The sequence below is a fragment of the Ictalurus punctatus genome, chromosome 5, assembly GCF_001660625.3.
Source record: "Ictalurus punctatus breed USDA103 chromosome 5, Coco_2.0, whole genome shotgun sequence".
In the NCBI taxonomy this organism is placed as follows: Eukaryota; Metazoa; Chordata; class Actinopteri; order Siluriformes; family Ictaluridae; genus Ictalurus; species Ictalurus punctatus.
Genome location: NC_030420.2, coordinates 31,618,885 through 31,644,647, shown reverse-complemented (window position 1 = coordinate 31,644,647; position 25,763 = coordinate 31,618,885). Strand labels below are relative to the sequence as shown.

Sequence of the window (25,763 nt, the reverse complement as noted above, 5' to 3'; positions counted from 1 at the left end):
ACCAAGCGTGCCAAATAGGTCAGAGTTATCATTGCCACACACACACACACACACACACACACACAGTGCAAGGAAGCACATATGAAACCTGAGGAACTCCAGACTGGAATTTTTTCTACATTGGAACAAACAAGAACTTATTTTAATTTTGATTTCAAACCCAAATCCAAAGTCCCAAACTATCCAAATGTTCCTTCAGATGTTCTACAAATATTACATTACTGCTTGTTACCCTAGTAAAACCCTATTAATACTAGAGCTATTTTATATTTGTATCTATTTATGATTCCTTTCTCGTTTTTCTTTCTTCTTCTTTTTTACGTGCTGCATAGTATTTCATACATGACACAGAGACACAAAGTCTCTGAAACACATGCTTCATGAGTTCATAAAAAAAAAAAAAAAAGTTTCATAATTCATTTTTGGCATGCACAACTCATTTTACAAGTCAATTAAAAAGTCACGAAGTAATTTAGAGCGTTCTGCTCCGGCAGCCCAGCTCGTGATGACACCATTCCTGATGTAGGTTAAACACCGGATGTTCCTACAATGCTGGTGGGCCTATTTTCAGACTTGGTTTATTTATAGAGCCGACACAAGACCTGGTTAATACTTCTCTCCCAGATCTCCACAGTTTTCCATGAGCACCTACAAACATCAATGAGGAACTTTCTAGACAGATGGTTTAGTGGTTAAAAAAACCAACAAGTTTGTTTGATCAGTCAATAATGACCCAGTCTAGTCATTGATCACATAGCAGTGAGGCTTTCATACACAGAAAATGCAACAAGAAGACCCATTTTAGTGTAATAATCATCATAGTATTAATGGTAATATATTAATCTCAGTTTCAATTAAAAAGACTAGTAGAGGGTTGCAAGGTATGCAGTAAAATACCCAATCAGACAAATAAAACCAGTCCAAGACCAAAAACTAAAAATATGTTCAAATAAAGCTGTGTTATCACCTGTTTTGGTATAGAGAAGTGTGATAGGCAAATAGAGATGGATAGATGAAGATGTAAAAGATAGACTCACCACTGCGGCCTTCTCTCCGTAAACCACACAGCATGGCTGCGGTGTCACGTCTCCATGCTATTCCACACCGGAGTATTAGACACGTCTATATGGTCTGCATACACTTTTGCTAACCCGCACTGCAGTTTACAGCATTACTTCCAAAATCACATTGAGCATGCTACAGCACACCCTCTCCAAAAGCACGCCAAAGCTCCTCAATGTGTCCGCTTTAGAATACATTTGGCTTGTGTGTCTTCGATCACATATCATCCATGGTACCATTCGACTCTGCAAATGTATACAAGGAATTTACACTTTTCTGAAAAAAATCTGCGGTCAGTTAATGGGTGAGAATTTATATAGCTTGAATGACTAAATGTAATCATGTATGTTTTTACATGTGCTTGTATTTCCCTCAAAGTGCAAATGATCTCAATGTCTGAACATCTCTACAGTATATATATGATGGTCTCCTTTATCAACTTCCTTTAGGCTACATCCAAGTACTAGTTTCTAAAGAGATACAAATTGGAGCAGTACTCACTATCTATACCTCAATAACTCTAGTCCTGGGAAAAAGTACTGGCTATTCATACTCAAGTACCGAATTGTACTTTCTAAAGAGATACTGTCTATTCATAATCTAATATCCAAACTCTAGTCTCTAAAGAGATACTGTATATTCATAATCCAATATCCAAACTCTAGTCTCTAAAGAGATCCTCTCTATACATAATCCAATATCAAAACTCTAGTCTCTAAAGAGATACTGTCTATTCATAATCCAATATCCAAACTCTAGTCTCTAAAGAGATCCTCTCTATACATAATCCAATATCAAAACTCTAGTCTCTAAAGAGATACTGTCTATTCATAATCCAATATCCAGATTCTAGTCTCTAAAGAGATACTGTCTATACATAATCCAATATCAAAACTATAGTCTCTAAAGAGATACTGTCTATTCATAATCCAATATCCAGATTCTAGTCTCTAAAGAGATACTGGCTATTCATAATCCAATATCCAAACTATAGTCTCTAAAGAGATACTGACTATTCATAATCCAATATCCAAACTATAGTCTCTAAAGAGATACTGTCTATACATAATCCAATATCCAAACTATAGTCTCTAAAGAGATACTGTCTATTCATAATCCAATATCAAAACTCTAGTCTATAATGAGATACTGCATATTTATAATCCAATAACCAAAGTCTAGTCTCTAAAGAGATACTGTCTATACATAATCCAATATCCAAACTCTAGTCTCTAAAGAGATCCTCTCTATACATAATCCAATATCCAAACTATAGTCTCTGAAGAGATACTATCTATAATCCAATATCCAGATTCTAGTCTCTAAAGAGATACTGGCTATTCATAATCCAATATCCAAACTATAGTTTCTGAAGAGATACTGACTGCTCATACCCCAATATCTAAGTTCTAGCACTAAAGAGATGCTGGTTATACGTACAGCAATACCCACACTGCAGTCTGTGAAGTGATACTGTTTTGTGTAGTACAATATCCAAACTGTAGTCTCTATAGAGATTCTGGCTATTCATGCTCCAATATCTAAGAAATTGTCAAAGATGCACCAAGAGTATTTATACTTCAAGGTCTGAATCTAATATTCAGCAGCCAAATTAGATCGAGATGCTGCTGGTAGAGATACTGACAATTCATGCCTCGACACAACTAGTTTCCAAACGGGAATTCATATTAATACTGCAATATCCAAACTTTAATATGTAAACATTCACTATTCATACTCAAATGTCCAAACTCTAATGTCTAAACATTCACTATTCATACACCAATATCCAAACTCTAGTCTCCAAAGAGATACCAGCTGTCCAATGAAATATCTAGAAATCATATTCCAAAATCCAACCTCTAATGTCTGACTATGTATACATCAATTTCTAAACTAGTATCGATACTTCAATATCAAAAAACTCTTGTTTCCATAGAGATACTGTCCAATATATAATATTCATACTCTAGTATCCAGACTTATCCATATCCATATACTCCAATATTAAAACTCTAGTGTCCAATATGAAATAAATATTCATACTACAGTATACAAAATCTAATGTACAAAGATATACAGACTATCTGTGCTTCAATATACAGACTCTAGTGAATATTCATGTTTGTTTATCCGAATTCTAATGTTTAGAGAAGTACTTCTCCAAGGAGAATCCTAATATCCATACTCCAATGTCCAAACTCCTGTGGATATCCATACTCTAATGTCCAAACTCTAGAGTTAAAAAAAAACCCAGCTATCTCTATTTTTCATTATCCAAACTGAGATATTGTATAGTCATACAACAATATACCTTAAGTGTCTAACAATGTACTAACTATCTATACTCTAATATGCAAATATGCAAACTACAATGTTCAGAAAGGTACTCACTATCCATACTTCAGTATCCAAACTCTATTGTCCAAAAAAAGGCTATCCATGCCACAACGTCCAAACCCCAGAATCCACTGACTATTGCTTCCCCAATCCACAATATTATTACCAAAATTTAATATCCAAGCAGATTTTTCACCCACAATGCAACGTCCAAACTGTAGAATCCAAACAGGTAATGAATGTCCAGACTGCAAAACCACAACATCCAGTCAGTAACTGATCTGTTCCACTATCTGTGCCTCAGTCTTCAAACTCTAGTCTCCAAACTCTTGTCTTACTTCACACTGGCTGATCCATGTGTGGAGACAAGCACGAGTGGGAAGCTCCAGCTGTTACGGAGCTGTAACATGAGGCTGGAATAAAATCACTGCTGCAATGAGACTCCAAGTGACAAAGCAGAGTCTATCTATCCCCCTCTTTCTCTCCTCCTCTCATTCCTTTCGCTCCTCCCTCTCTTTCTCTCTTCCCAGGCTCCTGAGATGTTCACACTCATTTCTGTCCTTCCTTAATTTCCATATTAATCATCTCTGGTCACACACACACACACACACACACACACACACACACCAACATAAACACATGTAACATAGTGAGTTTCTTCCTGACGGGTGTTAGGAGTCATACACCTCATTGTGCTGGGTCACAAACAATAATTATATAATAAGCATGAACAATTATCTCAACAGACCTCTAAAGGTTTTGGCATCTATCAAAAAAAGAAAAAAAAAAGAAAAGAAGATATTTTAGAAAATAATAATAATAATATAATAATATTCTAGATATTTTAAAAGTAATTAAATTTTTTTTTTATTCATTAAGTACAAATTACTTAATGAAATAGTTTGGTAAATGTGCTTTTTTTGGCCAAACTATTTCATTAATTAATTCGTACCTGGGACTAAAAGAATGCCCAGGCTGATCAACTACACTAATTAATTACTGCAAATGTAGTGGATTAACCAAGACATGTTTGCCGTCTGATTTGTGCGTCTTTATTTTTCCACTGGAATTATGAAGCTAATGTCATTAACAGGTAAGTCTGGAAGTCTAGGGTTAGCATTAGCAAGATTGTGTGACACCACTGTACTGAAGAACTGGGTGCAGATTCAGATGAATAAAAGCTCTTCGGTGAAAAACTAAAGAACCAAACATCAGACAGCAATGATCTTGTCTGACTGCTGATGTAATACATTGTGTTTAATCCACCTAGTCGATTGCTTAAACCAGTAGTTCTTAAACAGGGGTCCGGGGACCTAAAGAAGTCTGTGAAGTATAGCCAAGGGGTCCGGGATTTTATTTTTTTAAATGTTAAAATGGTAGAAATCATACAGTTATTAGCTTATTTGACTGGTCGCTTAAATGGATTTAATCCAAAACTTAATAACTCAAAAACAATTAGGCCTATACAATATATACATGGAGTCTAATGACAGTTTTAATAAAAATGTGTTCTGTAGATAAAAAGTGCAGGAATAAAAATCACAATCGCTACAATAAATAATAAAGCTACTATTTGAAGAGCTGGATTATGCTGGTTTTAAAAAATAATAATTTAAGTGCTAATGGGTTCCAGGATTTTCTTTTGTAGTTAAGCAGGTCCAATACTGCCTACATTTTTATGTATACCCTCTTTTTCCTTTTATCTCTATTAAATAGGTTCTCTCAATGCTCAATTACACTCAGGACTTACGAGTAAATTTTCATTGCTATCACTATCACTATCAATTACACACATTATTGCTTGAAATTTCAGCCCCCTGGAGAACAGTAAAGTACAACTGCTGGATGGAAATTCACTTTACTCACTCTTACACTACTCTGTTTATCAGTGACTGCTCTCATGTTTCATTGTCTCAGAAGATCTTTCAGCCAGTGACAGCAACTGGGTTCTTCCCTGACAGTGTGTGTGTGTGTGTGTGTGTGATGATGATGATGATGTTGATGTAGGCTCTCCAGTGCTCACACCTGTCTTTCCATTTGTCCATTTGTCACTTGAACATACCAGACCTTCCCCCCACACACCCATTTCCCTTAACCACACATACACACAGTCAGCTCCAATACAGTCACTGCGTGCTCCCTGTCCTCTCTCTGACATGTAGAGCAAGGACAATGAGATCAAAGAGACATGTCCTTCTTCTCTTAGCTCTCTTCTGTGATTTTGTCAGACAGAGATCTGAATCTGCAGCTACTCCCTACTCATCTGGCTCATCCACCTGATCACTGGTTTAGTATTATGGGAAAAAGCAATAGATCTTAATAGACTTGTTGCAGTTCATTAATAAGAGGTACTGACAGAATGACTGAATGCTAGCTGTTGCTTTTGATCTTTATAAAGCATCTTATTTATGTATTTACTTATTTATTTTAGATATGAGAATTGGGGAATTGGGGAAAATGGTAGCAGCACAAATATCTGAATGATGTCATGATATCATGATAAGCACTCTATATTAGTAAAGTGGACTGTAACTCTTTTATCACAATGTTGATACTATATTGTCATATTGCCCAGCCCACAAGCCAATTATAAACAATCATATCTCATATCTCATATGAGATAAAAGTGTTCCAAGAAAGCATTCCCCACACCATTACACCACCTCCACCAGCCTGGACAGTTGACACCAAGGCAAGTTGGGTCCATGGATTCATGCTGTTGGTGCCAAATTCTGGCCCTACCGTCTGTGTGCTCAGCACAAAAAGAGATTCATGAGACCAGGCTACATTTTACCTGATGTGGTCTTCTGTTGTTCCGCCTCAAGTTTCGATGCGTTTTGCATTCTGAGATGCTTTTCTGCTCACCACAATAGTACAGAGTGATTATCTGAGTAACTGTAGCCTTTCTGTCAGCTTGAACCAGTCTGGCCAATCTCCGTTGGCCTCTCTCATCAACAAGGCGTTTCCAACCACAGAACTGCCGCTCACTGGATGGTTTTTCTTCATTGCACCATTCTGAGTAAATGCTGTGAGACTGAGAGACTGTTGTGTGTGAAAATCCCAGGAGATCATCAGTGATCACTGAGATCACATTTTTTCCCCATTCAGATGGTCGGTGTGAACATTACCTGAAGCCGCCGGCCCACATCTGCATGATTTCATGCGTTGCACTGCGCTATTAGGTGTTCCTAATAAAGTGCTCAGTGAATGCATGTCCCAGTGTTGCTTCAAACAACATTGTTAAGCATCATCAACTCATGAGGAAATTCGGGGTCTAAGATGGCCGTCCCCATAAGGTAACAGCGTTTAGATACACAGTTAGATTTTGTCATGTTTATATACAACGGTAAGTTCAACTGTATCCTAAAACACATCAGTGAGTCTGAGAGACTGAAGAACCGTATGAGGTTTGTGGTGAATATTTACAGAAAAGACTCATCACAGATGGGCTACACTTCTGTTACCTTCCATTAGCCTTGTAGCGCTAGTGCAAATGTAGAGAGTCGGAAAGAAGGTATTTTGGAGTTATATCTTGGTGTGTTCTTGGAAACTTTGGCCTAGGAAGTGAAGTTCTTCTAGGTTCTTCTCTCAGTAATCTCTCGATTTAAATTAACAGGATTACCTGGTTCAGTTTAAGTTTTAAATATTTGATATATTTATTTTTTAACGAAACTCTGTGTTCCACTTAATTTCTTCTCTCAACATGAGAAGATGGTCCGGTGGTTAAAGTTACGAGAACACTGTTGCTAGGCAGCTGGAACATATGGATGCTGAGCAGAAACTAGCTAATGACTGAGGCTAATGTTTTAGCTAGCACGTACTGTAGCTGCTAAGTCTCTTATACAGACAAGATGTAAAGACAAGATAACTATCCAAAATATCAACATTTTCCACAGATGTGTTGGTAAATTATTATTATTATTATTATTATTTGTGTTTAAAAAGAAAAAGAAAAAAAAGGCGTAGCATGGCTAAACTTGTACTCTAATTACACTTAACAAACTCCCATAAGCGCCGCCAAATTGTAATTCCACACTAAGTTACAATTCCATTTCATTCATTACGAGACCATTTCAGCTACCAAAATCGTCGTTTGAAAATGTGAAATCTTTCCATAAATGTAGTAAACACCCAAACAAAAATGGGCACGTTCAAGGATTCTTGCTAAATTGGTTGTTTTGGGATTATTTTGATAGCAACGCTGCCATCTTGTGGTATGGACGGACTCCAAAACAGGTGTGTGTTGAGACTTACAGACAATGAACATGACCTTCTACTTTCTAATACTGGGAGACATCAGAATGAAAGCATGAAAACTTTTCACGCACACACACACACACACACACACACACACACACACACACACACACACATTTTTGAATATCATATTCACTCTGTTACCTTACCTACATTCCCATTTCAAACACACATACAGGTACCTTTCACTCTTCCTTTGATGACTCCCATGCGGCAGCGCAGCGAGAAGAACACCCTCCTCTTCCCCTTCACTCCTCCACCCGATCCCTTTTTCACCGAGCTGACAGAGGAGGAAACTCCATCGGGAAAGCGTTTGGGGTTGATGCTGCAACTCAGCCGCCACATCTCAACTTAGAAGCTTCTGAACACACAACCAGGCATCTCTATTCTTCACACACTTTCTTGCCTCTCCTCCATTTCTTTGTCTCATCGCACAGTCAGAAGATACACAGGGGATCCCACTTTATTTATCGTCACGTCGTCACTTGATGGGGAAAAAATTATCAACGTCAACTCCACAAGACAAAAATGCTGGTGGGACTGTGATTGTCAGTGTGCGCGTTTGTGTGTGTGTGTGTGTGTGTGCGTGTGTGTGTGTGTGTGTGTGTGTTTGTGTTTATGTGAGAACATTTCTGGCCTGTAGAGTAGAAAGCAGATGGAGAACAGCTTCTCTCTGCAGAGATCCGGTCTGGCCAAACCACAGGAGCAATTCCATCCTGAGAACACGGCTCACAGCTGACTTCATCTATTACACATTAGGAGAACCTGCACAGTAGAAGAACTGACTTTATTATTAGTAATATTAATATCGGATAATCTGTGTCAGTATTAGTACTACTCGTACTAATATGCTTATATTATTCCGCTGACAAACATTCCCAATATAATGAATTATCAGAGCAATGTACACAGCTATTAAAGGAGTGCTCAGGCTTTTTTTTTTTTTTTTTCATGTAAAGCCTAATATCTGTATCAACAGTACTGCATGTGTAGCAACTGTGTGATTACCACAGACAAGAATTTCAACATGTTTTCCTGCACATGAGGAAAGAAAAGATAACACATTTTCATGAACCTCACTTAGTCTTAAGGGCAGTTGGGACATCAGTAGTACTCATTCAAAAAACACATTTCTTGACAAATGATTGATGGTTATTGAGATTTACGGCTCATTTTGCGTATTTGTCTGAAATTTAGAGATTGAGCTTCTGTTTCAGATTAAATCATTTGGTTAGTCAATGTAGCAGTACGGCGGTGCGGATGCTAACGTTCGATCCCAACTTCAATCATGAGCTCGGGTTACTGTCTTTGTAGCGTTTTATGTGTTCTACCAATATCCATTTGGGTTTCATCTGGGTTCTCTGGTTTCCTCCTACCTCTCAAAAACATGCTAGTAGGTGGATTGGCTGCTAAAAATTGCCCCTAGGTGCGAATGAGTGTGTCAATGTGTGTGTACATGGTACCCTACGATGGACTGGCAACGCATCCGGGGTGTATTCCCAACTCACATCCAGTGTTCCTGGGACAGGCTCCTTATTCACTGTGACACTGATCAAGATCAAACCTCTTACTGAAGATGAATGAATGAATGACCATCAGTTAGAAAAGTCTAAGTAACCAGAAATAATTTTACTGTTTGACTTTAGTGTTGGAAAGACCGTTATGAATGGTCCTGAGAATCCCCAACACCTTTCCACCTTTCCTCAATTAAAAATGGGCGAATGGTGGCCACCCTGTTGACGTTGGCAGTGTCTGTTTTAAATACTGTGCTAAATATGTGTCATATTTACTTCCTATATTGAGTTTGTATGTAGATTTTAGCATTATGATTGTAGTGTAATGTCCATGGATTTCAATATCACGCTGTCCTGTGGACAATACGGACATGAATGAATTTATGAATGTTGCGTATAAGCAGATTGTGAATTAGAGTCCTGGGACTGACATGAGCACAGGACAGCAATGTAATAAAAGTGTGTGTAAGAGTGTATATTAAACAGACAAAACCACACTGGTGACTGACATAAAGGAAGTGAGAGCTGTTCTGATTTCAACATCACTTTAATCACACATGTGATTAAATAAAATCTCCACTCCTTACTGAGGTTATTTGCCGCCAGGGTTGTAAAACACTTGGGTAGTTGTAGTTTGCTACTATACTTAAGTGTTATTTTTGTATGTAGTGTATATTTTACTTGAAAATTACTGAAATTGAATGCATGTAGTCTTACTTAATTACATTGTGACAAGAAAAAGAAAAAAAAAACCTTTTTACTCCTCTCCTTCTTTTAATATTTAGACCTTCAAAATATTTGTTACAAATCTTGAATGATTCTTCTCTTGTCCAGAGAATGACTGCATGCTACTGTATACGTCAATCGATTGGGCGTAGTTTACATTTATGCCATTTTTGGCAGATGCCCTTATCCAGAGCGACTTACATTTATCTCATTTATTCAACTGAGCAATTGAGGGTTAAGAGCCAGAGCCTTTACCCACTGAGCCACCTCTGCCCCATTTAGTATCCAGTCCTTTAATTTTAAACCTAATACCAGGTTAGACTAGTATCGATTCCAGTAGTTAATAATAAGCAGTAGGTCAAATCCAAACTGAATGGGGTTATCCAGCAAAATAGCGTAATTGCTTTAAAACAAAAATCATCTTCTAACAGTTCTGACTACATTCTAACAATGTGATTTACCTGCGTCGTGTCTCAAGCATTTCAATGTACAAAACACCCTGACATACTATGTAAATGATACATAATATACTTTATTATGTTTTCTTTATTGTAGTAGAGAAGTACATGTATGTACACTGAAGGATGCGTTTGGACAGTATGATTTTAGAGCTCTTATTCAATTAGAAGCCAGGAGTCTTGAACAGCATCTTAGTGTTCACCAGTCAATGAGCAAAGTGGATTTCTGCTTACTGTCCAAAAAATGCACAGACTGTTGTCACATCCGTGGCAGGAGCACAGGACAGCAATCGCTGGCCACATGATCTGAAGACACAGACAACCTATTCTATTCCCTCCATTAACTCAAAGTATTAGACAAGATACTGTTGTTCTCAGTGTAGGACACAACCTCGAGAACTATGATGAGCAGAGTGAGGGACAGAAAATTGGCTCATAACGAACTTATAGTGTGCAGAAATCACTCTGTATTTAATTCTCATCTGGTTATTGAACATGCATGATTTCCTGGTAAAAAACAATGTGTTATGAGTCTGTGTGTTCATAAAGAAAAGTTATACAAAAGGTGTGTTGTGTCCATCCATCCATCCATCTTCTACCGCTTACTCCTTTTCAGTGTCACGGGGAACCTGGAGCCTATCCCAGGGAGCATCGGGCACAAGGCAGGGTACACCCTGGACAGGGTGCCAGTCCATCGTAGGGCACACTGTGTATTGTGTATATATGGAAATTGGGATAAATCTATGCGTGGATGTAAATAATTCCATCATTTACTGCATTGAAAACGCAGTTTTGTTGTTGTTGTTGTTGTTGTTTTAATGCAAAAGAGTTTATGTTGTCCTAGATTGGCAGTCAATAAACTGCACGTGCAATCAAGATTAGGAGGTTCTCAATGAAGGAAATAGAATTTATTATTATTATTATTATTATTATTATTATTATTATTATTATTATTATTATTTTAAATCCTATAAAATAAAATGGAAATAATTTAAATTCCTCCTAGACTTTAATCTGATTGGATGTGACTAGGGTGGATTATTTTTAGGGTCCAGTGGTTCCAACAAAAAACGAAAGTGATACTAAAACATTCTTTTTAGTTAAGATACTAAAGCCAACTTTTTATTAAAAAAAAATAAAAAAGAAGAAGAAAGAAAACACCTTATCTGTTATATCAGCACAACAAACCTGAGACATATTCAAGATTACGAAGACGATAAAAGAAAAAAACAAAAAACAAAGAAAAGAAAAAAAAACAATAACCCCATTTCCTCTGACAGTTAGTCAAGCTTTTCATTGACATGCAAATATTTTCCAAAACTAGCTCGCTGATTGGATGGCATCGCTCAAAGCGTCACGATGCCTACTTCCTTTAAAGAGTATACAGATCAAATTTGACTTTTATACACGTGATATATAGCGTGGATACATTTAAAAGCTTGAGATATATATTTATATACATATATATTTTAATCGTGTAATGAATTGTAATCGTGTTTTTAATGTAATGTTCTGCTCTTATGCGTGGATGAGTCAAATTGTGGTCACATGAGTGAAAGGGAAGTTGAAGGACTTTCACACTGCAAACTTCTCCACACCAGAGTAGTTTGGATCTTCTGCACCTGAGGACATGGAGAGGAGACCAGTCTTTAAGTAAGATCAACGCTTCATACATTTGTAGTGTGTGAATGTGGAGGTTTAAACGGTGATGTGATGATTTATTATTTTTTTTATTTAAAAAAAAATATATATTTTTTTGGAAAGTGATTATGGAGCCACACATGGCACAGACAACCCTGGCTACATGCCTTCAGCATCTTCAACACCAGGTAAAGCTATTTAAATTTTCCTAAACTAAATATATGAAATGATCAGACCTCTCTATTTATTCTCTTTCATCTAAAATGGAGGACGCGTCATTTTTGCTTGTCAGCTTTACCCTTAAAGAGACAGTGTGCTCATGAGTGTCATTTGTTTTCACCTTTATAACATTTGTGTCTTTTCCGCTTTAAAGTAACTCGTGATCAGTGTGATCACTTGTTGCGCCCTTGCTGTCATAACCTATGATCATAACCGTCAGCCAGGTCGATCACGTGACTTGTAATGGATTTCCTGACTTTTATTGCAGGTATTGCTGTAATGCATGCGTTATCGTGTGTGGATGGATTGGATTTTTAGGTGTTGCACAATTAAAACAGCTAAATAATAGCCCATTAATTATAAACAACATTCAACACAACCAATTAAATGCTAATAATAATAATAATAATGTGTGTATATTTTATTATATGAAATATACATACACAGGTGCATCTTTAAAAAATTTGAATATTGTGCAAAAGTAATCCCCCCCGCACCAAATTTAATTTAAAAAGTGGAACTTTCATATATTCTAGATTCATTGCACATGAATGATGATTACGGGTTACAGCTCATGGACATCAAAAATCCAGTATCTCAGAATATTCGAATAAAGAATTTATAATACCGAAATGTCGACCTGAGGAAGAGCTCTAATCAGCGAATTCACTCAAAACATCTGCCGAAGTTTCCTTCTGCAGCTTCTGAAATGCTCGAGGCAACCTATCTGGCACCAACATCCATGCCACAGTTTAAGTCACTTCAACAATTCGTCCTCATGCTGATCTTTGATGTGAACGTTAACTGACCTTTGCTTGACCTTTGTCTGCATGATCTTATGCATTGCACTGCTGCCACGATTGAATCATTGAATAAAAGTGCAGGTGTACAGGTGCCCTTAATAAAGTGGACTGTGTGTATGCATATGTATGTGTGTGTATGTATGTATGTTACTTTGATGAGGTCTAATCTGGCCCCCTTTTGAAAAAAGTTTGGACACCCCAATATACGATTTATAGTATATAATTATATAATATTATTAATAACATTTATCCATTCATAACTGATTCACGACTCCTCACTACCACTTATTTTGGAAATGCATAAAAAAAAGTTAGTAAGAAAATCTGCCTTCTTCCTATGTCATAATTTGTGATGCTGAACAATGAATATGCTAATGAGTCGGCGACGTCACCTAGCAGCTTATGGTGACCTTTTAAACTACTTTCTTCTGAAAACAGTTGTCAGTACTGGAGTGAGTGCTCCTCTCCTCTTCTCTTTTCTTCTCTTCATTTCCCTCCGGGAGATATTTGTCTAGATTTCCAAGAGCTGATTTGTGATTTGAAGGTAAGTGATCAGATCATGGTGCATTTGACTAAAACATGCGTGATTCTGTTTGCTTCCCAAAGTGTCTGTGGTGGTCTGTAAACACCACCAAAAAAAAAAAAAAAAAAAACGCCACAGAAAGTGAAACTGATCTTTGGATATAATTTCTGTTCGGAGGTACTTTGATATGATTTACTCAAGTTATGTTTCGTATATTCATTGTAATTATGCGTGTGAAGAGAGGCGGAAGCTGTGTGTGTGTGTGTGTGTGTGTGTGTGTTTAGCAGTATACATAAAATAAAACTGAAGATTTTTATTTTATGTTTGTTATGCTGTTTAATATGTCTGAAGACTTATTAAACGGCATGCTGTGGCCACACACTTATACAAATGCGGCGTGTTGTTAACTCTTTTTTTTTTTTTTTTTTTTTTTTAAGATAGAACTCTGTTGAGACTCGCCCTTCCAGTCTTCCTTAACAGGTTTGGTGTGTTTTGTTTGGCTTTTGTTTCAGCCATGTCTGGCGGCCCTGCAGCTCCTTCAGCGCCCCCTGCTGGATTTTATGACACAGTGCCAGGGTATGAGGGCACACTGGCCGGTGGAGGAGGTATAAAAAAAAATAAAATAAAAAAAAAAACAGGTTCTTTATAAAAATTTATGAATAATCGAGCGAGAGAGAGATCATTGTAAAAAGAAAAGATAAAATGTCAACCTATTTCAACTGTGGAATAAATTCCCATAACCTCTTCAGTACAGATCTATCTCTTAAATGTATGCAATAATATATATATATATATATATATATATATATATATATATATATATATATATATATATATATATATATATATATAATGTGTATATATATGTGTGTGTGTATATATCGGTTGTTTATTGACGCTTTACATTGCTGAAACTTCCACCTACGGAGCACATTCTTAACTGTTGACATTATTTCAAACAAGCTCTAAATATACTCTAAATCTGGTGACTTTCTAATCAGAAAAATATTCACATTTGGATTTATCACATATGTTTGTTTCATATTCTGTTTAGGAATTGTGACTGTACTGAAATTCTTTTTTTTTTTTTTTTGGAGGAATAACCAATACTCTTGATCGTTAATGCGTTAACAGCATCTCAGCAACTTAATAAATTTAAAAAAAGGATAATGACACTATAAAATTGAGATCTTGTTAAAATAAAATACTGAATGTTCAGTAATGTATCGAGACTTACCAGTAAACCCTAAGATACCCTAAAACACTTTTATCTTGAGATAATGATTATCTCGGTAAAAGACATTAATAACTGTAGTTAAACTAGTTATCACAGGAGTGTGGAGTAGATAAAAGGTGAGTTCAGAGTGAATAAAAGGTGAATACATGGCCTTTAGGAACCGCTCTATACAGCAGTGTTGACATTGTATGGTGTATAATATTATACAGAATAAGGCCTTTATTTCTGTGTACCTGACAATCAAGATTCGAGATTTTTATTTGTCGCACACGGTTATATACATTATATAACGTTCATAGAAATGCAAATATTATATTCATTTATCATTAAATATCGTCGAACATGTTCGTTTCTATTGAGAACATTATTAATGTCTGATTATTTATATATTTATTTATATTAGTTTGAGATCCGTTCTACAGTCCAGGTTGTATCGTACAGAACAGACTGATGAAGCCGAGTCTGTTTCTTACTCCATCTTTTCCTCTCTCTGGTTTTTGCAGGAGGGTTTCTTCCTCCCCCGATACCCTCGGCGCCCCTGCCTGCACAGGACAACCTCCCTGCCCAACCCAACTGGAAGTAAGCACCATTAACAGTTAAAATTGTATTGCTTGTCTCTAAAATAATCTCAAAGGACTCTCTGTGTAGGCTCTTTAAAAAAAAAATGGATTTAGATTTATTTTTTTAACCCTTTTTGTTGGTGCCACAAACAGAACAAAAGTTCTTTTTCACCATAATTGTTGGCGTGTGTGATGTTTGAGACGTGCGGAAGGATCTTAATGGTGGAAAATGATTACTTGGTTTATTCTGGCAACAACAAAATATGTCTTTAAAAAGTGTTTTAGGTAGTTAAACTTTTCATACATAAATCCTTTATACACTCATCCAGATTGTTTTTCTTTCTCTTCTTTTTTTTTTTTTTTTTGCTAAAAATTGCATATATGTAAATGCTGATTTTTGTCTAAATATTACATATATTAAAAAGTAAATAGATGCCTGAAACAGTTTGGTTTTTTTTTTGTTTTTTTTGGACTAAAGATTGTTTCTGAACATACAAAGTTTATACTGTTTAGGACAACTGCGTGACACGAGGAGGTTAAATTATATATATATATTTAAACATTTTTAATTTTATAGAATGCTCAAGTGATTTGAAGGTGATTCAAATAAGAAAAAGAGCCTCAACTTGAATGTCCACAAGTGTGGAAACTATGCATGAAAGGGATAAATTGTCTCTTTAGGAAACCCAAACATGTTCTTTTCAGCTGGATTATCCAGCTGTTTCTCATGTATAGCTCCTATACAGTTTATCTCTGGTAGCATTGTTGAGTCTGCGAACAGCTGCATACGGGCATTGGGTCTTGACTCACTTGTCATAAAAGAAAGAATGAATATAAATACACCCACGTACACAACCCCCACTTGTGCAAGGTTCTCTCGTTTCGAAATGCATGGCACACCCTCTGCGCTGCTTTATCGTCTCATTCAATCATCAAATTCTCCTCGTCAGGTAAAGGAACTACTGGTTACTCAACCTACGTGTCCCTGTTAACTGTTAGACGCAAAAACGAGCAAAAGGAGGTTAAAGTTCAACCAGCTTCAATGATAAAATTGGGCAAAATTGAGATTTCACAGGCGTAAACACTGATAATTTATCGTTAAATGTTCTGTACGGAAACTGCATTCATGAACGTGGGCTGTATTGTAAACACACGAATACTGATGACACGCAAACATTTAGGTTTACTGTACACTATACACTATGATTGATTGATTGATTGATTGATTGATTGATTGAGTTAACCAGTGTTGTTGCCTCTTCTTTGTTTCCAGTATATCTTCTATTACGGAGGAAGTTGCGCGTGAGGCCTTTGTAAGCTTCTCATCCAGTAAATGCTGTTACAGCTCTGCGCCAGCCCGAGATGGAGTCATCACCAACTTGGAGCCCTTCAACACCTACAGGGTGGGGGGGACAAAAAAAATCTACTTTATGTGATTTTTTTTTTTTTTTTTTTTTAATGTAGATAATCAGTCAGTTTATGTGCAGAATTTCAGAGGAAACTGCAGCTAAATCGTATTCAGGACAAGTTCTGGTAGTGCTAACTGTTTTAATACTAATTATTATTATTATTATTATTATTATTATTATTATTATTAAAAGCAGTCGTTTAGGGAAAGTGTCATTTTATCCAGGTAAATGATAAGGTTTTTAAGGTTCATAGATCATTTAAAAAGGTTCATGTAAGCAACATGGTATCATGCATGTTGTGATTATGATCTAATGCTCTTGACTTTTGCTTTATTCTCCTCCTGTTCCTTCCTCATAGTATCGCTTGGAGACATTCACCGAGACGAGATCTACTGAATGGAGTCAAGAACCGTACACAGGTAAGGAGCGGTCACCAGGTGTTTTGGGTGCAGTCCACTTTGTGATTTCTGATACGCCTCACTGCTATTGACCTCACTGTGACGTGACCGTGGATAGCCCTGTCAGTGACGTCACTCCCCAATGCTGAAAAACGCATTTTTATGAATAAAACACGTCTGGAAAAACAGCGGAGGTCACGGAGTGAGCTGCTGAGGGAAAAGTGCACGATCCGGGTCGTCCAAAACGTGAGAATGTTTTATATTAAGCGCTTCGAACGGACTCGTGACTTATTGGCTCGTCGTGTCGGACGCTGCGACAGACGCGTGCGCTGTTTAACGTGTTCCAGACGTGTTTTCTTCAGCGCAGAAATGACACTTTTACTTTTATATCCTTATCTGATGCTAGAATGCTAGAAATTCACACCAGGATTTCCATTTTACATAAAGCCCCGTCCTGACAGCGAGAGAGTCTCCGCTAAACTTCACTGGACGAGCGCGAGTCCACACGTACACGTCAATCAAACAGCGCGCGATGGAAAGGAAGCGCAATTACTCTGACTAGAATATCCATTTTGATCAAATATGTTGTTTGATGCTATATTTAGTGATATTTATAAACTAAAGTTATTGTTTTTTTTTTGTTTATGAGAGCAGTAACTGTAGTGGGGTTATAACATGTCATTGTATAGAAATGTAAGAAGTTTCAGACATTTACAGGATAAAGGAACATGTTACTGTGTTTAAATGAGTGAATGTGTGTGTAACTGCAGAACATTCAACCTCTTACCAGTTAACACATAGTTTTTGCTTTTGTATGTGTATATATATATATATAATATAATATAATATAAAAAACTCCTTGCTTTTTTTTAGCTAAATTAACCTCGGAGCTTTATTTCAAACCTGATGATATTTTTCAAACAAAAAACGTCTTCAGACATGTCTTGGCTGGTGGACTGCATTTAGAAATGAGATATTAGTCATGTTATCCCTATGTTAATAGATGTATTATAATGAACTTTGCCTTAAATAGCAATTAAATATCATTCAGATACTCCAGCTGGTGCGTGATGTGTTTCAGGCCAGCCCGTGGATGCGTTTATCCAGCCTGCACCAGCACCGTGGGCAATAACTGCCCAAACACCCAATTTCTTCCAGGATCAAACGCAGAACATCAGAGTGCCATATACCTCCTCGGTCAAGGTAGAGAAATCAGAAAACTTCAACTCGCTGACTTAAACTCTCATTAGAGAGTCATTAGAACAGAACATGAATACTGACCTACTGCTCATTATAACTCCTTATAACTTCCTAGCACTGTCCCAAACTCATTATAACCTCATACCACTGTCCCAAACTCATCACAGGGACTTACCTCTAGGGGTGTAATGATGCAAAATATTTGCACGATGTGCATTCTGGGAATGTGCGATTCACTTCATGGGAATGGGCATTCTATTAATTATGCATCTAATGCAGTTGCACTGTTTGAACACCAGAGGTCCCAGTCTGCGCAACCCATAGAGTTCAAATCTAGTGAGTGTGCGCTTTAGAATGTATACATTTTTTTACAACCTGGTGAACCTGTACTACATTTCTGTTTACAATATTAAACCTCTGTTTGTAGTTATTTTTGATTGATTTAGCTTTATGCAGACAAAAATACACATTGTTTTGCACTGTTTGAGTCCCAGACTCATAATTGAGACATACCACTGTCCCAGACTCATTATAGAGATCTACCACTGTCCTAAACTCATCATAGACACGCATCACTGTCCCAGACTCATTATAGACACCAACACTGTCCCAGACTCATCATAGACACCTACCACTGTCCCAGACTCATCATAGACACCATCACTGTCCCAGACTCATCATAGACACCTACCACTGTCCCAGACTCATCATAGACACCATCACTGTCCCAGACTCATCATAGACACCTACCACTGTCCCAGACTCATCATAGACACCTACCACTGTCCCAGACTCATCATAGACACCATCACTGTCCCAGACTCATCATAGACACCATCACTGTCCCAGACTCATCATAGACACCATCACTGTCCCAGACTCATCATAGACACCATCACTGTCCCAGACTCATCATAGACACCATCACTGTCACAGACTCATCATAGACACCTAGCACTGTCCCAGACACATCATAGACACCTAGCACTGTCCCAGACTCATCATAGACACCTACCACTGTCCCAGACTCATCATAGACACCATCACTGTCCCAGACTCATCATAGACACCTACCACTGTCCCAGACTCATCATAGACACCATCACTGTCCCAGACTCATCATAGACACCATCACTGTCCCGGACTCATCATAGACACCATCACTGTCCCGGACTCATCATAGACACCATCACTGTCCCGGACTCATCATAGACACCATCACTGTCCCGGACTCATCATAGACACCTACCACTGTCCCGGACTCATCATAGACACCATCACTGTCCCGGACTCATCATAGACACCATCACTGTCCCGGACTCATCATAGATACCCATCACTGTCCCAGACTCATTATAGACACCATCACTGTCCCAGACTCATCATAGACACCATCACTGTCCCAGACTCATCATAGACACCTACCACTGTCCCAGACTCATCATAGACACCTACCACTGTCCCAGACTCATCATAGACACCATCACTGTGCCAGACTCATCATAGACACCTACCACTGTCCCAGACTCATCATAGACAACTACCACTGTCCCAGTGTACGGGTTAGTTATCAACATGATCTTGCTTTGAATTTCATTTACTACATTATCTTACAATGTCTCAAAGGTTTACATGAAAGCAGTCAACAAATGTGTCCCATCATGGCCACCAGTTGACCTGATGGTTTTAAATTAAATAAGGAGTTTATCATTGCTGTGTGTGAGATATTTATGTGTGTGTGTGTGTGTGATTATCCATAGAACTGTCATGTCTGTATGGGCATGGGAAGAAAGCCATGTAAGGATTGTGCAGGCTCTGGGAATGTGAGTCATATTTCAAAAGTTACTTCGGTACATGACTCCGTATTTTAACATGCGCTGACGATGTGAATGATGTGTGTAAATGTGATCCACTTTCAGAAAGTCTGCTGGGTGTGTAACGGTAGTGGGTTTCGCCACGGAACTGACCGCTGCACGCACTGTAACGGCCGTGGAAGAGAAAAGTAAGATTCCTAACTGTTACAGTATACAGCTGTTCCCAATGCAAGCGTATTTACCATGGGGGGGGTTTATGATGTCATGTTTTAACCGGTGTGTGTGTGTGTGTGTGTGTGTGTGTGTGTGTGGTGTATGTGCAGCTGTACCTGGTGCCACGGACACGGCTCCCGCGAATGTGAAACGTGTCGAGGGAAGCGTCAGCTCCTCGTCTTCATCACACTCAAGATCCAGTGGTGAGATCTCCAGCGTCCAAGAGCGTTTTTTTTTCTTCAATAGACTAGACATGCGTTCCCAAAGAGAGTGAGGCGGCATGAAATATTCCGAATATGATAAACACGCACGCCTATGTAACGGTTTTCAGTACGTCAAAGTATCTACCTATTTTCAACTTTACATTGCCAGAAAGGATTAAAAAATGACTCTATAACCAGTCGTTGTGTTATAAAGTCTGACCAAATATGCTTTAAATGGATCCGTTTAAATAATTACTCTCCACCTTCTACAGTGTATACAAATAATCTAAATGTACCGACGTCTAATTAACCGTTTAGAAATGCAGCTTTCTCGGATTTTTTCCTAGTTTGCTTTACTTGTTTGATCCATCTTGCAGCAATGAATCCACATTGAATTCTCAGAATTCTTCTTCTAACAATGAAAACACACCACTGAAGTTTTTTTTTTTTTAATTATGACCATTTAGAAATTTCAGTACTGAAGAATTCATTTGCAGTACTGGATCTGAAGTGTGAGGTCTGGTCATGTCTTGCTCTCCTCAGGACTACTACTAAAAATGATTACGTGGTGGAGCAGTTGAGCGGTCTGAAATCGGAGAATCTCAATCAGGTCACCGGAAGGGCGATGTTCACGGACTCCCAGCACATGGTAATAATAATGCACACACACACACACGCGCGCACCATAAACGTCCATAAACGCCTTCTGTACATATGGTAGAGTGACTGAATTAAACAGTTTGTTGATTGTGTTTTGTGTGTGTGTGTGTGTGTGTGTGTGTGTGTGTGTTACAGCTTTACCCGGTGATGGGTTTCCCCGACCCTTCGTTGAACCAAGCGTCTGAGCGTTTAATACGAGAACATCAATCCAAATATTTCCAGACTTCGCGCATTCTGCAGCAGGTACTGCTAGTCTTTACGTCTGATGTAGTGGTACCACTAATATTACCAGAGAATCAAAATACAGTGCAATTTTATATAAGATTTCATGCAAGAATTAGGAGTGTGTGTCTGTTTATCTTTACTCCGCCCCCAAGTGTTTTACTCTTAACTAATCAGCTTTGTTACTGACACTCGAGCATCATTTGAAATGAAATTTTATTTGCATTAGCGCTTTTATCAGTAGTCATTGTGGCATTACTGATTTGAGAATCTTCCCTACTGCAGCGTCACACCATCGAGCTGATCCCCATCACCCGGGTGCACTACGCTTGGAAAGGGAAGTCCTACCTTTTCTTTGTGTTTGGGAACGAGAACACCGTGTACACTGACGACTACCCGGCCAAATGCTGCTGCTCGGTCATGTAATGCCGTAATTCAGCATTTTTACCAGACAAAAACACCAAATGAAGACCGATCGTCTTTACACTGTGATAGTCTTCATTGATCTTTACAGTACGCATGTATGTAATTAACAACATTTAGGGAATCGAACACAAATTCTCAGCAAAATCCTGAAAGCATCTCGTACAGCTCTTCACGCGAGTTGAACCCTAGCGTTCGCTTGAAAGAGCCGGTTCAAAGAGTCGACTCGTTCACAAACGACACATCAATGCTAGCTGGCTACCAATGTAGGCTAATCCAGAGGTTCCCAAACTTTTCCAGGGCAAGGCCCCTCGAATGGCATTAACATTTGACTGAGGCCGCCCTTTTGCAAGATGTCTTTAAAACACATTAAAAATACAGACTTCTGAATATATCCCATTTTTTTATTAATAATTATATCTTTACATTACATTACATTACATTACATTACATTAGGAATTGATTGTGTGTGTGTGTGTGTGTGTGTGTGTGTGTGTTTGTCTGAGAGTGGGAAAGAGAAAACATACTAGTGGGAGGGATGGGCTTAGTGGCTCTGACCAAATTGTTGAGGCCCTCTGGGCGCCCCCTGGCGGCCCACAAGGGGGCTGCGGCCCACTGGGCTAATCAGCTGATTATTGCATCCTAGTAGGCTATAGTCACATATCAAGACAATTCTCTGCTTTTCGTTAACAGTTTCTTCTTGGCAGTCTTTTAGATTCTCAGCCGCAGTCTGTTCCATCACTTTTTAACCCGATTTGTTTCCACTTAATATACGTTGAAATATTTGGTCCGTCCTAGGATTTCACAAGCTGTGAATATAAACCATACGGAACTCGTGTTGCCTTTACTTGCCTTAAATGAATGCTCCGTCACAAACCACATACTATCACGGTAAATAGTACTCCACTGGCGTATATGAAGTTGTGTACTATTTTGACATTTTATTTAGTACAAGTATTTAGTTTAGTACATACCATATAACCTATCTCATTATTATTATTATTATTATTATTATTATTATTATTATTATTATCATCTTTAAAAAAAAAAAAAAAAAGATGAGCAGCTCTGTAACATTACTAGTAATGGGAAATCTGGCTTGTTTTTAAGCGAGTCAGATCATTTGGCTCAGACCGACTCACTCGGCTCTCGAACGGATCATTGCCATCGTTTTTCTTAATATTTTGACCAGTGGTTGTTTTTTCTTTGCCTAAGTATGACCAAATTGTGCCATAAAACCTTGCATTTTATCAAATATATGTAATTAAATGTGAAATCAGCAAGGTGTGTTTTTTTTATGTTGTGTGTGTTTTTTTTTGTTTGTTTGTTTGTTTGTTTGTTTGTTTTTAAAAAGGTCAATGAAAGCATGGCTGCATTTAATGGTTGTGTGCTGCTGTGGCTGTGCTTCATTTGCTTCATTTCCATTTATCCTGAAGCATGGAAGCATTTTGATAAAATATAATACATTTTTAATTAAACGGCATCATAATGGTGTTGTCTACATCTTTTAAAAAGAAAAAAATAAACAACTTGCACTATATAAGAACCAAAAGTTACCAACTAGTGGCACAATTATTTTTTTTTAACAAAATGTTCAATTTTAAGCCCTGCATTTCTTCAGGATTGTAATTAATTGGCCTAAACGTGTGTATGTATATATATATATATATATATATATACATACACACACACACACACACACACATTTGTCTTATTATCCTTGCATAAAATCTGCTCTACTACCAGATAGTGCATGCATGAAACACAAACATTGTATTGTCACACCCAACATTAAAACTGATCACATTAAATACCAATCAAGGATTTCTAACAATCGTCATGACAACTAGCAGCACTAATGCTAGAAAAGGGCTGAATATTATTGTATGGTTATAAATGATACTTAGTAGCTCATTAATTATCCGTGTTGAATGTGTTGTATTAGTCATTTTAATTCTGTTTATTAGTCTCCGGCGTCTTAACCAGTGTACTGATTTTATAATATTTACATTTACACATTTGTGTGATGCTTTTATCCAAAGTGGCTTGCAGTTAAGACCGGATGAAGGTGAGCGTTTGTGTGTTAATGGTCTTGTTCAGGATCCAGCCATATATATGGTTACTGCTTATATATGAGGCGGCTGTGGTTCAGGCGGTAGAGCGGGTCGTCCACTAATCGTAGGGTTGGCGGTTCGATTCCCGGCCCACGTGACGCCACATGCCGAAGTGTCCTTGGGCAAGACACTGAACCCCAAGCTGCACCCGATGGCAAGCTAGCGCCTTGCATGTGAATGCGCGAATGAGAACCAGTGTCAAGCGCTTTGGATAAAAACTCTATATAAGTGCAGACCATTTACTGCTTTCCAATCAATAGCCAAAAAGTTCTTTGTTTTGTCTGTGTTGACCGACTTGAAATCAGTTAAATATGAGGTCTCCGGTTTTTTTTCATCAAAAACATGTCAAAGTTGCACTATTATTAGCACTCGCACCGCAGCGCTGTTAAATTCTCGATCCTGATCGGTCCAAAAAGCCGATTCTGGTGACGTTTTCAGAAAGGAGGCATTTTTTTTGTTTAGCATGTAGGGAAGGAGTCTCCAGTGTCGGTGGTTTGTAGCAGTCAGAGGTAAAGCTGGATGTTTTCAGACACAGGAAAGCCTTTAGAACAGAGGAGTTCATGCATTATGGTTCCTCGGCAACATGACATGATGATTTTTTTAATTTATTTTTTATAACAGAGAGAAAAAAATATTACAGCTGTTTTATTATATCTGTGGTATAATAGAAATAAAGAACTTTGGAACATTATCGATTTGCAGGTGATTGCACAGGTAATTCCACTTCATCACACCACCCCGACATTGATTATTTTCCTACAGCAGCATGGCCAAAGTGATTTATTCCTTACTTGATGATCTACTAGTGTCCTTTTTGTATTGTGAACTTTCTTATAAATAAATGTATTCTTCATTGTGTATGCACGTACTCACGGAAATCTTCTGAAGTCACATACCAATGGATATGATTCCATTTATATTGCTATTTTTTGTATGTTAATAAACATAAATTTGGAGGCTCTCACTATAACAGTGCTGCATTATTGCTTCCTCTTAAGACAAGGTCCAGTCCCAGTATGAAGCGTCTCAGGCCCCAGCAGTTAAATCTTGTTCATAAATTGTTCTTATGATTAAAACCCCACCCACCTACACACAATATTTATAATCATGTTCATAAAGAGATTTAACATGTGCATCCTCCTATTGGGTCAAATGCAGCAACATGGATTGTAAGAGCGATTTAAAAAAAAAATGCCTTTCCACAGAATTTTGTTTGCATTTGTTTACATTTTTTTTTTTTTTATCATCTTTATTATTATATTGTTTTTAAAAGACATTACGCATACTTTTCCCAACAGTTCAGTGGAATATTTGAATTATTGGGCTTATTTATGACTTTTTATAAATACTTGGTTGGTTTTGCAGAACTGACACTGAAACTGTTTGCTTATAATGTTGATCAGTTTCGAGCAGAAAAAAATGAACGTGCTTTAACATAGTCCAGCATCTCTACCCTGAAGGGATGAGTATTTATCTTCCTCTGAGAAGGCAGGATTACAGATATGAATGAATGAATGAATGAATAAGGATAATGAGTCTTTATTGGTCACGGATACATTACAGCATAGTGAAATTCTTTTCTTCGCATACCCCAGCATGTTAGGAAGTTGGGGTCAGAGCGCAGGGTCAGCCATGATACAGCGCCCCCTGGAGCAGAGAGGGTTAAAGGCCTTGCTCAAGCGCCCAATGACGAATGGTTTTCTGCTGCATGATCGACATGAACCATGAAGTGTTTTTCCAATCAATTTGCTGCTTATTTTTATCCAT

The 25,763-nt window shown here is 37.7% G+C and overlaps 2 protein-coding genes across 8 annotated transcripts in view; one reads left to right on the top strand and one right to left on the bottom strand.

The window, feature by feature from the left end:
* Positions 1-8,218, bottom strand: part of grip2a (glutamate receptor interacting protein 2a) — a 36,318-nt gene extending 28,100 nt beyond the window's left edge. For 2 of the 6 annotated variants that reach the window (XM_053680437.1, XM_053680440.1), the window contains exons 1-2: positions 3,603-3,832; positions 1,038-1,307 (exon numbers count right to left, since the gene is read on the bottom strand). In XM_053680437.1, coding sequence (XP_053536412.1) covers positions 1,038-1,071 — 34 coding nt within the window. In that variant the 5' untranslated portion in view covers positions 1,072-1,307; positions 3,603-3,832. Of the gene's footprint in view, positions 1-1,037; positions 1,308-3,456; positions 3,833-7,841 lie in introns of those variants that run through there. The other 4 variants (XM_053680438.1, XM_053680439.1, XM_053680435.1 and 1 more) reach the window with 4 other exon arrangements.
* Positions 8,219-11,718: 3,500 nt separating this feature from the next.
* ssuh2rs1 (ssu-2 homolog, related sequence 1) lies at positions 11,719-24,854 on the top strand. 2 transcript variants are annotated; one of them, XM_017466973.3, is made up of 13 exons: positions 11,719-12,010; positions 12,122-12,186; positions 14,056-14,148; positions 15,284-15,359; positions 16,614-16,743; positions 17,108-17,168; positions 18,229-18,350; positions 20,108-20,170; positions 20,267-20,349; positions 20,485-20,577; positions 21,121-21,226; positions 21,373-21,480; positions 21,745-24,854. In XM_017466973.3, the coding sequence occupies exons 1-13, from the start codon at positions 11,988-11,990 to the stop codon at positions 21,883-21,885; spliced, it is 1,164 nt and encodes a 387-aa protein (XP_017322462.1). In that variant the 5' UTR covers positions 11,719-11,987; the 3' UTR covers positions 21,886-24,854. The 2 variants fall into 2 exon arrangements, with proteins under 2 accessions (XP_017322462.1, XP_017322463.1); XM_017466974.3 differs by lacking the exons at positions 11,719-12,010; positions 12,122-12,186 and adding an exon at positions 12,675-13,564.
* The last annotated feature ends 909 nt before the right edge of the window (positions 24,855-25,763 follow it).